At 44.1% G+C, this 18332-nt stretch overlaps 1 protein-coding gene across 1 annotated transcript; it reads right to left on the bottom strand.

Annotated features, from left to right (window-relative positions):
* Positions 1-202: 202 nt before the first annotated feature.
* LMO1 (LIM domain only 1) lies at positions 203-17732 on the bottom strand. Its single transcript, XM_074227556.1, has 4 exons — positions 17520-17732; positions 13972-14185; positions 7501-7626; positions 203-646 (listed from the first exon to the last, which is right to left on the bottom strand). Exons 1-4 carry the CDS (start codon positions 17539-17541, stop codon positions 541-543), a joined length of 468 nt encoding a protein of 155 aa, XP_074083657.1. The 5' UTR covers positions 17542-17732; the 3' UTR covers positions 203-540.
* Positions 17733-18332: the final 600 nt, after the last annotated feature.

An 18332-nucleotide genomic window follows, 5' to 3' on the forward strand; every position in this document is an offset into this window, starting at 1 on the left:
GGAAATATTGCAGGAATGTGACTTGTAAAATGTAAGTATGAGTTGTTATTTTTTATTATTATTATTATTATTTTAGAGTATTTTTGGGTGGAGTTGGTTTTCATCTCCACCTCCAAATAAACCACAGGGAGTCTCCCCAGGAAACATTCATACTTTTTTTAATTCACACCAGTAATAAAATTGCATTACATTTCTCATAAAATAAATGTTCCGGTTTATATACAGAAGACAGGCTGTACAGGCCCTGCCTGGCCCCCAGAGACTCACACACAGACTAGGTAGGTGAGGTGGGGAAAGGCAAGGCAGTGCTCAGGAACAAGGGCACAACCGCACATCTACACCTGTAACTGCTTGGTGGTGCCAGGCGAGGATGGCATGGGACCATAGAGGGAAGGGTCCCTCTGTGGATGGAAAATTTAAAAAATATCATGGGCAGCCCAAGCCAGGTCAATGGCTGGCCCCTTCGTTGCAGCCAAAGCAGGCTGGTGAACTGCCCATTAGGGTGTGGCCCAGGGCCCCCAAACAGGTGAAGGGATGGGGTTACTGAACCTGTGATTCAAAACTTCCATTCAGCTGCCCCTCCTCATAGTCCATCTGACACAAGATCATGTTGTTTTTCAGGAAAAATTTGTCTCCCACGCAAAATCTGGAACAGCCGAGAGAGAGACAGAGAGACAGAAAGAGAGAAAAAAAAAGTGAGATGAAGAAAGAAATCTGGGAATAGCTGAGTACGTGGCTGGGAAGCAGTGACTCTGGGTTTTTGAACCAACTCTACCTCAACTCCTTGTATGACCTTGGGCAAGTCATCGTTCCTCTTTGGGCTTCAGTTTACCCATGTGCAAAAAGATGTGTGTATATGTGGTGTGTGTGTGTGTGTGTGTGTGTGTGTGTGTGTGTGTGTGTGTGTTTAGGTTTGACTGGTTAGTTCAATATATTCCATTTCCAATAGGATTTACATATAATGGTTTCAGAATCCCATGACTGCCATCTACTCAAATGGTGCTAAGCCCAGGAAGTAAAGGGAAGGATTGGAACATGGAGAGGGGCAGCCCTGGGAGAATTCCAGAATGCCCTGGAAGTCTCTCCATGATTCACAAGGCCTAGAGTTTAGGGTTGGATCTTGTTACTCTCTGACCCACAGAATGACCAAATCTCACAGTTAGAAGGGCCCTTAGAGGTTGTCCAGTCCAACAATGTCCTTGAAGAGTGTTTATCTAAGGCTTTTGCTTGAAGCTCTCTGGTCAAGGGGAACATACGATCTTCCAAGGCGGTCCACTTTCCTTTTGGATAGCTCTAATGTTAGGGTGTTTTTCCTTACGTCAGTTTTATATCTGTCTTTATTTGACTTCCACCCATTGCCCTTCAGTTATCCCACTAAGGCCAAAATGAATAAAGCTCACCCCTCTGCCACAAATATTTGAAGACAGCATGAATTTCTCCCTTTATCCTCTTGCCAATCTTCTCTTCTTCAAGGTAAATATTCCCAGTTCCTTCAACTAATATTTATAAGGAATGATCTCTAATCACTTTTTCATATCTGTCACCTTCCTCTGAGTGTTTTTTAATGTTCTTCCCAAAATGTGGGTACCCAGAACTGAACTCTAGATGTTCTAATAAGACTGAGGATTACTATTACCTCCCTTGACTTACACACTCTGTGCCTCAACACAATCTGATATGCTATTGGTTTTTCTGATTACATATTTCTGACCACATAGTGAATATATACTATGAATTGACAAATTGAATTTGTGGTCCACTGAAAACTCCAGATCTTTTTTCAGAGAAAGTGTTCTAGAACCACACCTCCCCATTTATATTTGTGAAATTTTTGAGCCTTAGTGTACTACATTTGTCTCTATTGAATTGCATATTATTATATTTTTATTCAAATGTTCTAACCTTTCAAAATAATTTAAGACACTGTCTGTCATCTCTGGGGTATTCCACTCAAGTCGCATTTCCAAGAACACTGAGCAATTGAATGACCACTTATTGGAACCAACTCTTCCAACTAGTTCTGTATCCATGAAACTGAACCATTATCTCGCTTTCATTGCTTTGGTTTGCCCTCAAGAGTAATGTGAGAGACTATCATGTGTTTTTCTAAAGTCTAAATAAACAGTATGTTAGGGTATTCTTTTGAACTAAAGAAAGTCAAAAGAGGAATGAGGTTGGTCTGAAATGATCTTCTCCAGATGGAGCCATCTTGGTTTCTTTGTGATCACTGTTTCATCTTGCAGATAATCACAAAGCATCTCTTTGCTATCACTCAAATTTTAGTCCAGAATTGTTAAGCTCCTACCAATCCATTCTAGGAAGACTCCTGTCCATTCCCTTTTTTTGAAAATCAGGATATGTGGAGGTAGTTCGGTGGTGCAGTGGATAAAGCACCAGTTGTAGAGTCAGGAGGACCTGAGTTCAAATGTGACCTCAGACACTTAATAATTACCTAGCAGTGTGACCTTGGGCAAGTCACTTAACCCCCACTGCCTTGCCAAAAAAACCCCAAATCAATAAAAAAAATTAATTAATTCATTATTAATATTGATAATGTTGTCTCTCCTGAACCAGACTTTTGCCAACAATTCACATTTTTGTCTTCCAGACCCAGGAATGGCTCCACCTGGAGAGAGTTTCCTTCTCTGCCTCAGTGAGGTGATCACCAAATCACAGAATCTCAGGAAGGGCCTTTAGAAGTCACCCTAGTTAGAATTCTACAGTCCCCTAACAAATGGTGACCCGGTCTCCACTGAGAGACTCCCAACTCATTTCGGGGCAGCTGTTCGTGAGAGGATGTTCTTCCTTCTCTTGAGCAAAATCTGTCTCCCTGTAACTTCCATTATACCTGCTTCTGCCCCACCCCCAACAAGGGACAGCTTTCTCTACATGACAGCCTTCCAGCTTCCTGCATTCATCCAATCTCCCCCCCACCCCAAGTCTTTTCTTCTTCAGGTTATACATTCTTCAATCATTTCCTTCTTGGTATGGCCTTCAGTGATCCCTCCATTTCAGCCACCTTCCTCTGGGCTTATGTTTAGCTTGTCAATGTGGAAAAATAGACAGTCATACAGAAAATCCAGACATTCATTGGATATGTACAGATAAATGAATGAAAAGAAATAATAATGTCACTTCTCTAATGCTTTAAGGTTTCCAAAGCTCTTGGCTCACAACAGCTCAGTGAAAAGGATAGTTCAATTTTTTATCTCCATTTCATGGATGAAGAAGGTGAGGCTCAGAGAAGTATTAGAATTTCTCTGTGGCTCTGCAGTTCGTTCTTCTGGAAGTGCATGCCCTTGGTTGGGGTTGCCATTTTGTCTCACCTTGAAATGCTCACTCAGAAGAAGAGTTCTCCATTAATTTTAGGAAAATAACACTTCTAGCCACTAATCTGATTTTCTCAGGAGCCCCTTAGGGACATCTGGCTTTGAGACTGGTTGACTCAAAGGTTACAAAGACTTTTTTTTCCTCTTGGGTCAGGCATAAATTCTTCAGGGCCAGGAAGAAGACTACCTCTTCCTGAGATACTTGTCCAGATCTAGGTCTTAGCTAAGGTCTTTTCTCCCAGGTCCCCTCCAAAGTCTTGATTTTCCTTGTCCCTATAGTCCAATATGAGAACTCTTATTCTAAAACTTTCCCTAAAATACAAGGCCTTGCATTTCATTTAGGAAACTTCACTGCCCACGGCTTTAGAGAGAGAGAGAGAGAGAGAGAGAGAGAGAGAGAGAGAGAGAGAGATGTATTAGAATAAGCAGTGGCTAGGCTAGGAAGAAGAGAGGAATTTTACATTCTGCGTTCTAAGTCTGTAGTGTGATATTCTATGCTTTAAGGCCCAGACCTAAAATTCTGTATTTTAAGGTCACACAGCTGTGATGTTACAGATTCTAGGTCCTCTTCTAACTCCCCATTCTATCAATTAATGTCTCTTCCAGCCCTGATATTCTAAGTTCTAGGATTTCTCACAGCGGCATGGTATTGGTTCCTCAGCCCTTTCTTGGTCCTGTTTATGCTCATATTTCTTGTTCCCTTCATGTCCCCAGCCTTCCTAGGAGTGGGGAATTACTCTCATCTACTCCTGCATACCAGCAATTCAGAGTGGGATATTTTTCATAGATTTTGAGCCCCAATCCCTTTTTCTTTCTCCTGCCTCTTTCCCTCCCTCCCTCACCTCATCTTTCCTCATATGTATTTCTGCAACTCAAGAAAAGGATGGGAGAAATTGAGAAGGACCTGGCTTTCAAGGCAAGCTTAAGAAATGTTGACTAATTGAAACTGGGGAGTGAGAAAAGACTGGGGACCCCTCTGAGCTGGCCTCATCCTCCCCTCCCTTCTCTAATCGTCTGAGCTTGGGTTGGGGGTGGACACTTCCCACTTCATTGTTCTCCCAGCAGCAAGGTCAAGGATTTGGGGGGGGACAGAAGGGGACTGGCCTTGGTCCTCTCCACCCTTCTCTAGGGTGATCTGGTGAGTTTAAGGTAGGTCATAGAGTAGCAAATAGGGACTGGAACTCAACCATGGAAATGAAGACAACTCACGGTCAGTGTGGCAGCTTTCTGATTCTGCTTATTCTCTCTGCTTCTAGTGTCTTTTTCCCCCTCTGCCAAACTGGCTCCCTCCTCTGGGTCATCTGAGTCTTGGCCCAGGCCAGTAGGGTCTCTGAGTTCACCCAGAGCTAAGAGTAGAGAGACATCACCCACCCCTGGCTTGCCTGGGGAAGTAATGCAGACCCTAGCTCTGAATTCAGAGCTGGGAAAGATCTGAGAAAATGGCGAATGGGGAACTATGCTGGACCACAGAAACTATCCTGCCTGATTCCCTTCATTTTGCAGATGGGGAAACTGAGGCTCAGAGACAAGCATCGAGGATCATCAGTTTAGTGCTGGAACAATGCTGGAAGAGACTGAGGCAAGGAAACTGAAGCCTAAGCTGAATGAGTGACTGGAACCAAGCCCCACAGATAGTAAGCATCCTAGTCAAGATTTGAATATATGACCTTAGCGATCTTTCTTCAGCTGTAAGCCTGTGCATATGCTAGTAAGCATCCTAGTGCCCCTTTCTCCTTACTCCCAAGTTCCTGGATCTTTCTATGGCTCTGGGCTACTCTCTCCTTCTCTCTGCCCCAAGGTTTTGCCCTCAGAACCCTTTTCTAGGGCATATTGAAGGCTCTAATGAAGTCCTCCGGGCATTTCAGGATGTGACCCCTCTAACCTCCGGTCCCTGTCCCAGATCCTCTCTGCCTGGCCCCCAGAGATCCAAACAGAGCCTGCACATCATCCTGGGAGCCTAACTCCTGCTGAGAACTCTCCGAGCCTGCTTCCAGACTGGCCGCTAGATGGCGCGACAGCCCCATCCAGAGATCAAGGCCAGCAGGCCACTGAGCTGGCCAGGGACCCGCCTTGCCCAAGGCTATGTACACTTGAGAGGACCCCTGCCCCCCTCCCTCTTGTTAAAACAACCACTGGCCCTTCTCTCTCTCTCTCTCTCTGGATGCTAGGGAAGGAGTGTCCATCTTCTCCCACCCCACCCTCTCCAAAAGCCCAGACTTGGGAAGCAGGAGGTCTGAGGTCCATTGCCCTCTCTGTCCTTGATTTGTGCTGTGTGACCTCAGGAAAGTCCCTCTCCCTCTCTGGGCTTCAGTCTCTTCATCTGTCAAAAATGAGGGTGGAAAGGGGCACGGGGGAAGAAGGGCTTTGGATCAGTTGATCTCTAAAGCGCCCTTTGGACTATAATAAATATCAAAATCCCAAGGCAAAGGGAGAGAGAAAAGCCAAGGGAAAGGTAGAAGTATGATCACTGGAGGCCTCTTGGGTCTTGGACCTGGAGTGAGAGGACTTGAAATAAAATTTCGACTCTGTTTGGCAAACCCCTCTAGCACTCAGTTTCCTCTCCTTTAAAATAAGGGATATGGATTAAATCTTCAAGGTCCTTTTCCAGCTCTGAAGCTCTGATCATGTTTCCCTAATGGAACCTGTCCTTTCCTCTGATCTGTAGGGAATCCAAGACAAGATAGAGGTTCCTCATTTATAGAATACATCTCCAGGCTAGAATTCTCTCTCTTGCTCTTTAAGGTCAAAACCTCCTCATTCTTTAAGCTTTAGTTCAAATGGCATCTCTGTCAAGAAGCCTACCCAGATTCCCCTTCACCCTCTATCCTGCTCCAAGTCCTTTTTCTTTCTTATTTGATCCTCATAAATCCTAACCCCGTGAGGTTGTGTTCATTTTGTAGATGGGAAAACCAAGGGAAGAACTGTCTGACTGCCAGTTTCACTGCTTTTGTTCCAATCTGGGGGCTTTCTATTTCTACATCTCTTTTGAACTGTTTCTCTCTCTCTCTCTCTCTCTGCTCTTATTATTAGAAATATAAAAAAGCTGCATTAACAGAAGCAGGGGAGGTATCTACCCACTGTCCTCTACTTAGACCACTCCTAGAGTCTTGAGTTCAGTTCTTGGTGCCATATTTGAGAAAAGAAAATTGAGAGCCTGGAATGGGAGACCAGAAAAATGAAGCAAATGGAGACCATGCAATCAAAGAATGGGAGATGTTTAGCCTGGATAAGAGAAGACTTGGGGGGGATGTGGTGTGAGTAAGAGCTAATTTCAAATTTCTGAAGGACTGTCCTAGAGAAGAAGAATGGGTGGAAAACTTCCCAAGACAGATTTGGGTTTGATAAAAGGAAAATCTAATGGAGTTCATCCAAAATGGAAATGCAGTGTCTCACGAAGTAGTGAGTTCCCCATTGCTGGAGAGCTTCAAGCAGAAAACTTGACAAAGATATTATTGTGGGGATTCCTGTTCAGGTATGAGCTGGACTGTGTAACTTCTAGGGCCCCTTCCAAGTCTGAGATTCCAGGCTTCCGCATCTGTGATGTTTCTTTGTTTTAGACAGCCGGGCTCTCCCTTCTTTCTACCATCTCTTCACAATGGCACTTTAATAGCCATTGGAAGCCTGGACTCCACCCTGGCTCCCCCAGGATCTGACAAAGGAGCCCCTTGTCTTGCTGGGAGCCACATCACTGCCCAATCTTCTCACCCCGGCCCCTCAGGAGGATACTCCCTCTTCATATTTTCCAACACCCTATTTTTTCATATTGTCCAATAATGGGAATGTAAGACATTTGAGAACAGGGTCTGTCCTTTTTGCTTATCTCTACTGCTTGCCACAATGGCTGACCCTTAGTAAGGATTTAATAAAGCTTTGTTTATATCTGTCTGGCTATCTCCAGTGCATGGCACACAATAAATACCTGGTGATAGGTTGATTGATTGATCGATGGAATAGAAGGAACCCTTTGGAGTTAAGATTCCAAATTTGGCCCAGTTACTTATAGTACTTTGGCCAAGCAAATTCCCTTTTCTGAAGCTCCATCTTCCTCCCCTATAAAATGGGGGGTTGGGCCTGTTCTGAGGGTCCCCATAATTCTAAGGCCCTCTGGGCTTGCCTCGGGAGGAGGCTTGAGGTGGGCTCCCCACCTGAGGCACAGGGGGCCCATCCTCACCTCTGATTGCAGAGCTGGCAGGCAAAGCAGTCCAAATGGTAGACGTTGTCCCGGGCCCGCATCACCATCTCAAAGGCCGGGATCAGCTTGCTACAGGCAGCGCAATTCCCCGTGGTGCCAAAGAGCCTGCCAAGAAAGCACATTCATTAGGAGCCATTTTAATTAAATGGAGGAAGGGCTAATTAAGTATAATTAGCAGTATCAACTCCAGCACTGCACCAGGCTGAGGCAGCCTAGCCTCCATCTTGCTGACCGCTGCAGGGTGGTGGGATGGGGAGGTCCCAGGAGAGCCGGGGATGGACAGGCGCCATCTTCATCTCTTGTTCTCTGCAGCATCCTCTGAATATTCCTACAGCCTGAAGGAGATGCCCCAGGCAGGCAAAAGTCCTGGCTAGGCAGAAGATCCCAGGCCTGGGAGGACTCCTAAAGATATTTGGTTCAGGGGGGTTCTTAACCTTTTAGGTTACCCTTTGGCACCATGGTGAAACCATGGACCCTTTTGCAGAACAATGGCCTTAAACACATAAAATAAAAATAAAATAAAAAGGAAGTTACTTATACTCTAATATTTATCCCAGGTCTAGAGATTCTGGTCCAATTTTCCCATTCTATTTAACCTGCGAACTTGAAGCCCAGACCAGGGAAATTACACATCTCAAAGCACATATTAAACAGGAATAAGGACTTAAGTCTTCTAACTTCTAGTGTCTTTTTCCCCCTCTGCCAAACTGGCTCCCTCCTCTGGGTCATCTGAGTCTTGGCCCAGGCCAGTAGGGTCTCTGAGTTCACCCGGAGCTAAGAGTAGAGAGACATCACCCACCCCTGGCTTGCCTGGGGAAGTAATGCAGACCCTGGCTCACACTATCTGAAAGGTTAACTGCTGGCAAGAATAGAGGCAAAATTCATGATATAAATCCAGCCCCTACTCAGAGGCATGGTGAAGAAAAGAGCCCTGTTCTGGGAGAGGTAGGGGACCTGTTATTTGATTTTGGGCAAATGACTTCTCAAGTCTTGCTTCCCAATCTGTAAAAGGATGGGTTTAGTTAGATGATGTCTCACATTCTATGTTCTCTAGTCTCCTCTACTCATGAGATTTGATATTCTAAGGTCCCTTCCCAGCTCTGACATTCAAATGTCTTAAGTTCTAAGGTCCCTCCTAGCTTTGACATTCAATGTCTTATGTTCCAATGTCTTAAGTTCCAAGGTTCTTCCCAGCTCTGACATACAATGTCTTAAGTTCTAAAGTCCCTCCCAGCTCTGACATCAATATTTCCTGAGCTGGCTATTGTGGTTAGACCTTGGTGCTGTGAACAGTGCTAGACCTCCGGCCAGGGGTCATCAGACCTGTCCCTACCAGGGTGAGGCTGTGAACACAAAGCTGACCATGTATGGTCTTTCCTTCCATTTCATCACAAATGATCCTTTGATCTAGAGGAGAAGGTAAGGGACATTCCCAAAATAGAGTTGGTAATATTTTTAAGGGACCTTGTCAAGGACTTTTCAGGCCAGTAGGGACCCAAGTCCAAGGAAGAGGAATGGGACTTAGAAAGGTTGTGCAAATCCAACTAAGAATAGAACAGAGTAAACATGTTATAGTGAGAAGGTTGGATTTGGAATCTTGGGTTCCAACCCTCTCTCTTTCCCTGGCTAGCATGCCTCTTTCCTTCTCTCTAAAATGGGAATAAAAACATCAGTACTGTCCATCTCACAGAGTTGTAGTATGAGGTGAGTAGAGAGATTTAGAAACAAAGGGGAATGATGTTGTAGTTCTTGTTTAGTCATTTGGAAAAAAGAATCTTGAAGTGATTTACCATTTCCTTCTTCAGATCATTTTACGGATGAAGAAACTGAGGCAAAAAGGGTAAAGTGACTTGCTAAGGGTCACACTGATAGTAAGTGTTTGAGGTGGATTTTAACTCTGGACTTGCTGATTCCAAGCCTGCTGCATTATCTAGTATCACCTGGTGTCACTTAGCTGCCCCAAGTAGGTAGGTAGGTAAGTAGATATTATTATTCCCATTAGACAGATGAGTAAATGGAGGTTAAATGATTTGTCAGGAAGTTAGATGATTTGCCTAGGGTCACACACCTAGCAAGTACTGGAAAAAGTATTTGAGCCTAAGTTGCTCCTGACCCTAGACCTACTCTTTCAGTACTGCCTTTGTTCTAGTAGGCCAGAATCAATTCTGTTCGGAGTATCAGCCAGGCTTAGGTCATCTTCAGCTGGAGGGGACCTGTGAGGACTCTAAATTTCCTCAGTGGCCACGGGGACCTGTGGAATGGTTCACCTCTCTCCATCCCCTTCCTGTCTATGAGTGTTGTCTTAAGTTAAGGTTTCTGCTGGTCCATCCAGCTTCCAGAATTCTTTCTGAGTTCTTCCCCACAACACTTTTGGTGAGGGGGCAAAGATTGGTCTTGGCTCCTTTTTGACAAATTTGGGCTGAGTCAGTGAAGCCTGCTCGTTGAGGCTGGGGATGGACTTAATCCCGGATTTGTCCCCTTCAATGCCAGGCTCTGGCCTGTTTGGATCCATTATTCATCAGGGCCTGGTGCTGGGGCCTACTCTCCAGATTAGCCGGGACAAAGGGCCCCCACGGCATCTGCGTGTCCAAACAGGCCCTTTCTTCCCTTTTCCAAATGCGGGGAGTCTTCAAATGAGAGCTGGGGAAGCTGGGACAGATGTTCACTTAACTAAACAGTCAGCTTAGGCGGCAGGGCTGGCAGCCCACCCTCCCCCGCCCATTCAACCCGCCGGTCACCTGTCCCCCTGTCACGGTCTGAGGGAAAGCCCTGTGGCAAACGGTTGGGGTGTTTGCATAAGATTCCTGGCTTAGGCTTATGGCTGGGCCTGTGCAGGGGTCCAATTCATGGTGACAGCCTGACTCCAGTCCCCTGAGACATCAAACTCACTGGGCCTCAGTCTGGCTCCACTGTGGAGGAGTGCCTACAGAGCACCTTCTAGAGAGACAAGGGCCCTGCCTCATGCCCTAGCTCTGAAGGGAACCCCTTCTGTGATCTTGGTCAATGACCTTCTTTCCTTGAATCTCAGTTTCCTTATCTGTAAAATGAAGGATTTGGATTAGATCAGGAGTTTTTCATCTTTTTCACATCATGGCAGACTGTTAAAGCTTATGGACCCCTTCTTAAGGATAGAGTTTTAAAATTCATAAAATAAAACTTAATAAAAGAAACCAACTATATTGAAATGTGATTGATTGCAAAAATAGTTTTAAAAAAGCCATGGGTGTCAATTAAAGAACTCTGGGATTCAATATCACTTCCTCCTCTGACTTTCTGCATTCTGTGTCCTAAGATCCCTCTCAACTCTGACATTCTGTATTCTAAAATCCTTCCCAACTCTGAAGCGCTGTGCTGAGGCCTTCCCACCTGTGACAGAATCACATTCTAAAACCTTTCCTGTCTCTGACATTCTGTGTTCTAAGGTCGCTCCCAGCTCTGACATACCATATTCTAAGGTCCTTTTCAGCTCTTGACATGCTACGTTCTAAAGTCCCTTCCAATTTTAACATTCCCTATTCTAAGGTCCTTCCCAGCTCTGATATTCTGTATTCTAAGGTCTCTTCCAACTTTAATAGTCTCTGTTCTAAAGTCTTTCCTAAATGTGGCATTCTATGAAAAATAAATGTTTGTGCTTAGAGAGCAGGGATAAGTCTCACCCTCCACAAGAGATGTAAGATTTCTCCCCAACCCTTTCCACCCTTGGTGACCCTTTTTTTTCACTCACTTAGGCCTTCCTCCATCTGTCTCTCTGTCTCTGACTCTCTCTCTCTCTCTCTCTCTCTCTCTCTCTCTCTCTCTCTCTCTCTCTCTCTCTCTCTCTCTCTCTCTCTCCTCCCCCAAAGGAACAGGAACTTAAAAGCACAGAGTGCCCGTGTAAATCTTCCTCCTTATGGAGCTCCCGGAGAGAAGCAGCTTGTAAATAAGGTGGCGGCAGCGGCCCCAAGATTGAAAATGGAGCACAATTAAACCCTTAGCCTGTGGTGGTAATTACGGTTAATGGTTCTTCCCCTGAATTTCACCATCCCCATTGTCGACAGCCAATCTAAATGCAGGAGCTGAGCCAAGGACAATTTTCCTTGGTTTATAGACACACTAAAATTCAGCTGGTCTGGCTCCACCGGCTTGGTGATGTCAGAAGTGGCCCAAATTAAAGCGGAGAAGGGAGAGCAGCCCTGAATGTGGCTTCAGTTCTAAGGGCTGAGGGTAGGCATGGGGCCACTGGGGAGGATGAGAAGGAAAGAAACAATTGGCCCACTCAATGAAGAAGAACCTCCACTTAGCCGAGTTCTAGGTTTAGAGGTGTGAGAGATCAGGACCTGGGAAGAGGGATGACCAACTGCCCCCAAGATCTCCCTAGGCAAGAAGGACGACAAGGCACAATGTAATACAAGATTACAAAGTACAACGTAATAGGGAATAAATGTAAAGTCCTACATTGTGGTATAAGAAATCAACTGGGCAAGAAGAGAGGAGTCATGGTTAGACAACAGTTGGTATGACATGGACACAGTCATTTTAGTGGACTACAGGCTAATTAGGACTTATGGAGCAGCTGGAAAAGCTAGAAATGTGTTAGGCTCCATTTAGAGAGGTATATGGGCCACAATTGCAACTAGGTGGTGCAGTGGATAGAGTGGTGAATCTTTGGTCAAGATGATTGCCTCAGATGATTATTAGCTTTCTGATGGTGGACAAGCCACTTAACTTGTTTGCTTCAGTTTCCTGATCTGTAAAATGAGTTGGAGAAGGAAATGGCAAACTATTCTAGTAACTTAACCAAGAATGACCCTAAATAGGGTCCCAAAAAGTTCAATGTGAATGAAATGACTGAACCCCAAAAGTATCCACAATGATGGAAGTAGCCTCACTATCTTCTGACTTCATTCCTATCCACACTGCCCTTGCAGATGATTTCTACCATGCCTCAGCATGATAGAGGGACCTTCGTCCCTCATCCTTTTCAGGTTCTTTCTATGTGTCTTCCTTCAAAAATGTAAGCCTCTTGAGGGCAGATGTTGTTTTTCTAATGGTATTTGTATTCCTAAGGTTCTGATAGGGCTTGAAAATGCTAATTGACTGACTCACTTACCTCTAGAGTAGTGAACTTAGAACTGAACGGGTGACCTAGAGAGAGAATGAGAGAGAGAGGGACAGACAGACAGACAGACAGAGACAAAAACAGAGAGACAGAGAGAGAAGAGCAGAGAGGGGAGAGAGAGAGAACTGGAAATCATGGCATAGGAGGATCAGACACAAGTGATTGGCTATAGGGATATCACTGGAGAGGCTATGCAGAGTTCCTGGGATCGTGGATTTTACCTGGGAGAAGTCTGAGAATTTGTCTAGCTTAGCTGACCCATTTTAGAAATGAGAAAGGTGAGGCCAAGAAAAATGAAGAAATGTGCCCAGTTTCACATGGGTGAGTGGGAGATCTGGGAATTGAGGCTAGGTCTGTTGACTTGGAATCCAGGACTCTTTCCACCATGACAAGTAGGGGTTTGTGATGAATAGTGAGAGGCTTGTGGTACTAATGAAGGGCAGGGAAGAGTTGGGATATTGGGGCGGGGTTCATCAGTTTATGGAGGGGAATATGTGATTCTGGCTTCAGACAATTACTATTAGTGCGAACCTGGGCAAGTCACTTAAAATTTGACTCCATTTTCTCATCTGTAAAATGAGTATAATAACAACAGGTATTATAGATCAAATGAGATCCTTGGAGAGCAGTTAGCCCAGTCCCTAGCACATAGCAAGTGCTATATAAATATTAGCTAGTATTATCAGGATGAGGTTAGATGATGATTCAATAATGTGTTTTTCACACAGGATGTCCTTTGGCTTCAACTTCATAGCTTTTCACTGACTGCCCCTCAGATCTGGAAGGCTCTCCTTCCTCACTGCTGACTCCTGGCTTTCTAAGCTTCCCTCAAGATTCATCTCAAATTCACCTTCTTCAAGGGACCTTTCCAGAATCCTGTCCCCCACCCCACCCCTTATCTTCCCTCCTCACTGCTAATGCCTGTCCTCTGAAATTATCTCTAATTTATAGATGTTTTCCAATAATTTTTCCCATTTAGAAGGTGAGTTTGAGAGCAAGGGATGTTTTCTGCCATCTTTTTTTGTATCTCTAGGACTTTAAGTCTGGCACAAAGTAGACAATAAGTGCTTAGTGACAATAAATGACCAATGAGCCACCGGAGAACTAGCTGAACAAGTGCATAGAGTAGGTGCTTCATAAATGCTCGGTGACTGAATAGCTGACCAAGAAATCTCTGGAGAACTTGCTGTACCAAATGAATGGGTGAGTTCTGTGCTTTCCCTCCCTGTACCTGGCCTTACCTGGCCAGAAGGGACAGTCAGAGAGAAATAGAAGACCCCACGATTCTGTGAAATCCAGTTGTCCTCCCTTCCCCAGGTGACCTTCCTGTCCCTGCCCTGGTCCCTCCCTACCTCAGGTAGTCTCGGCGACACAGAATGAGGTTGGCCTTGGTGTAGAGCGTAGAGCCCACCTCTCCCAGCCGGCAGTCACAGCAGGCACACTTCAGACAGTCCTCATGCCAATACTTGTCTAGGGCCTTTAGGAGATAGCGGTCCTTGATCTTCCGATTACAGCCAGCACAGCCTTTCTGTTTCCCCTTGGGGTGGACGGACAGCATGGGAACACCTGTGGATAGAGGAGGGGTATGGATCCATATACATAGGATGGTAATCAAGGTGACCCTTGCTCATTCCCAAGTTACTACCCTCCATTCCCTGGTCCCCCAGGTGGGAGCAAAGTTTGGTCAGACACTTTCTTCCATCTCTTGACCTAGACCAAAATGTCTTTTGGGGTTATAGTTTTTCTGGTATAGTCCCACAAATGCCCCAAGGTGGGATGTCTGATTTAATCCCAGAATTTTAGGGCAGGATCAGAAGGGATCTTTCTGGTCCAGCTTCCCTGGTAATACAGGAATCTCCTCTACAGAGATAGGATGTCCCATGGTTCAGAGGAGGAATCTTTGGGATCACTGCCCTTATTTTTCAGTTCCAGAAAGGTTAAGTGATCATCCAAGATTAAACAAGTAATGAACAGCAGATAAGGCATCATTTAGATCTCTGACTTCCAAATTCAGTGGTTTTTCTATGATGTTGCATTGCCCCTTGGGTACTTCTAATTATCAGGAAGTTTCTCATCATAGTGAGTTGCAATCTGTACCTTACATCTACTGCTTTTGTCCTTTGGTGTTGTGAGGAATAAGACTGGTTTCTCGTCCATATGACAACCTTTCAGATTCTTAAAAGACAATTCTGATGCTGTTCCCCCCCCACCCACCCAAGTCTTCTGTTCTTTGGGCTAAACTTTCCCATTTCCTTCAAATGATTCTTGTATTACATGGTCTCCAGTCCTAGAAATAAGTCAAGTCAATGGACTTGAAGTCAGGAAGACCCTGGGCAAACCACTTAATCATTTTTTAGCCTTAATTTCCTCAACTGTAAAATGGGAGCAATAATAATTCCTACCTTCTAGGATTGTTATGAGAATCAAAGGAGAACACACACACACACACATATACACACATATATTGTATATATGCACATATATTATAAAATTATATATGTATGTATACAAATTCGTATATACTCAAAATAATATAATATATATGGGAAAGGGTTTTGTAAACTGAAAACATCATATATATATATGATATTATTGTTATCTCACTCTGATGATATTATTATTATTGTTATTATTGTTATCTCACTCCGGTTGCCTTCCTCTGGTTATACTCCAGTCTATTCATATGTTTCCTAAAAATGGGTGCCCAGAACCAAGCACAGTAATCGAGATTTGGTCTGAGCAAGTTGGGAGGCAGAAGCAGTCCTGTTATGCCCCTCATTCTACATACTATGACTCTATCAACACAGTCTAAGATAGAGCAGGTTTTGTTTAGATTTAGTTTGTGTGTGTGTGTGTGTGTGTGTGTGTGTGTGTGTGTGTGTGTGTGTTTTGACCACCATGCTATATAACTGGCTTAACCCATCAAAATCTCCAGATCTCTTTCACAAGGTGCATCTACTGAGGTTTCTCTCAACAGAATATGGATAGTCAAGGTTTTGAAACTAAAAGAATTTGCTAGTAGTTCCTGGTCTATTGAGATTGGGAGCTACAGCCCAGAACTCATATAAGACTTCAGCAAATATATATGACTAGGAAGGGCCTATAAGGGAAACCTAGCCTACAGTCTGAGTTGACTCAGGAGGAGAATAGGATCTATAGTACAGAGTCAGTTCCCAAGATGGACTCAGCTGGACTCTGAACCATTGCTTGAATTTTGGGGTTTCATCAAGATGTGCCATCTATTGACACCACAAAAAAAGATAAAAAGCTTGCAGGTGGGTATTATCTTCATCAGACAGATGAGAAAATTGAGGCTTCTAATGGCATAATGGTAAAGTCTACTGGGCCTGGAGACAGGAAGACCTGAGTTCTAATCTAGTTTCAGATACTCACAAGCTATATGACTCTGGGCAAGTTACTTTACCTCCATCTACCCCAATTTCCTTAACTATACAATAGTTCTACCTTGAAGGGCTGTAGGGGATTCAAATGAGATAATATTTGTAAATTGTTTAGCAAAATGGTTTATATGAGGTTCTAAATAATTTTTTATTTCCCTTCCCTTCCCAAAGTCATACTGTTTGGAGCAATCAGGTTCTCTGATTTTTGCCATATTCCACATTTTAATCATATTATCCTCTAAAAGAGAGACCTCATAGGAAGATACTCCAAACCAAATATGAATTATTACTATTACTATTACTACTACCACTACCAACTACCAACTCCAACTATCACTATCACTATCATCACAATCACTACCACTACACTATCACTATCATTATCATCACTATCACTATCACTATCACTATCACTATCATTACCACTATCACTATCACTATCACTATCACTATCACTATCACTATCACTATCACTACCATTATCACTACTGCTACCTCTACCTCCATCACAATGGCCACTGTTACTACTACTACTACTACTACTACTACTACTACTACTACTACTACTACTACTAGTACTGCTGCTGCTGCTGCTGCTGCTGCTATCACCTGTAACTTTAAGGTTTGCAAAGTACTTACATCATTAGATACTCACAACAACCCTGTGAGGTAGGTATTATTATTATTATTATTCTCATTTTAGAGATGAGGAAACTGAGGCAAACAGGGGTTAAATAACTTTCTCAGAGTCAGACAACTAGTATTTGCAGCTGGAGTTGATCTTGTCTTCCTCATTTCAAGTCCAGAACTCTCTCCCTGTTCCTCTTATTTGACATCCTCAACAAGGGGTCATCAAACCTCTGCTTGAAGTTTTTAGTGATGGGGAGCTCACTACCTCCTGAGACAGCCCACTCACTCTACTATGGTGCAGCTTTGAAAGTTCTGGAAGATGGAAATGAGGTCCACCCTAAATCTTCTTTTCTTTATACCATACAGTTTTCTCTCAAGTTAGGGAACTTATAGATTGGAGGAATTTCAGAAATGGAAGGCACTTGGACAAGCGTGTGGTCCATTTTTATTTTTGTACAACATCTACAACATTGTTTGTTCCAGTTAAACTGGGGATTTATTTCTTTGGGAGGGGTGGGGAAAGGTGGAAGTCCAGAATGTCCTCCCTCATAAGTTCTCCTGAATGAGAGGTGATGGACCCAGAGTGCAGAATGGGATATACTTTTTTGGACATGGACAAATTGGCTATGTGTATTTAAATAAGGATTTTGAATTTTTCTTTACAATAGAGGATATATGGAATAGAATGGAATAATCATTTTAAGAGCCTACTATATGCTGGTAAGTGTTCAATGAACATTTCACTTGAGAGAAAAATGCATGCTTATTCATTGAAAAAATAAAATAAAATGGAAAAATAAAGAAAAAATTTTAAAAAAGCGACCATGTGGTGTTTCCATGAAGATCTCCAGAGTGGGAGAGTTTACTACCTTCAGAGGCAGTCGATTCCATATTGAGGACAGCTGATTGTTAGGAAGCTTTTCTTTACATGGAGCCCCAATCGGCCTCGATGCCACTTCCATTCATTCGTGCTGGTTCTGCCCTCGAGGGCCAAGCAGAATGAGCTTCCTGAGCCTCCTGGTTGCTGGCCTCTGGACCTCTCAGTCGTCGTGGCCTCGGATGCTCAGGTTAGGCCTTTACTTCCTCCCTGTAAGGGGTGGGGAAGCAGTTGGCACTCTTGGCCTTCATATTGTTGCTGCCACTATTATTCCCCTCTAAAGGAGAAAGGGGCTGGGATGGCAAGGAGGGACCCTGAGGCTTTGTTCCACTAGTGTCATATCATTTATTTCTCCACCCATCCCTTTTGCTTTTGGATCTGTTCGCTGTAGCTTATTCTGTTGGGACAAGAGATCTGGGCTGTGCTGGAGAGGGATTGGGCAAGGGCCAAACAGAGAGAGGGGCCAAAATGGATTCCTTAATGAGATTGGCTTCTTCCCACACCCCCTCCCCAAACCCCAGTGATCTGCAGTTCCTGGTTTGCCCCCTGAGGGTGCCCAAGGCCTTCCTTGCATCATGGAAACCACCCCAATCCTCACTTCTGCCAGTAATCAGATCCTGCCCTTTCATCACACATCCCTACAATTTTCTCTGCTTCCAGAGAGGGCAGAGAAATTGCAATAGCAGGGAAGAATCAGAGGATCCTACACAGAAAAAAAAAGAACGAGGAAAAAGATGTATAGCTGGGCTAGCTTTCCAAGTCCATCTAGAACCAACCTCCCTTATTTTTCAGCTGAGGGAACTAA

The sequence above is a fragment of the Macrotis lagotis genome, chromosome 3, assembly GCF_037893015.1.
Source record: "Macrotis lagotis isolate mMagLag1 chromosome 3, bilby.v1.9.chrom.fasta, whole genome shotgun sequence".
Classification (NCBI taxonomy): Eukaryota; Metazoa; Chordata; class Mammalia; order Peramelemorphia; family Peramelidae; genus Macrotis; species Macrotis lagotis.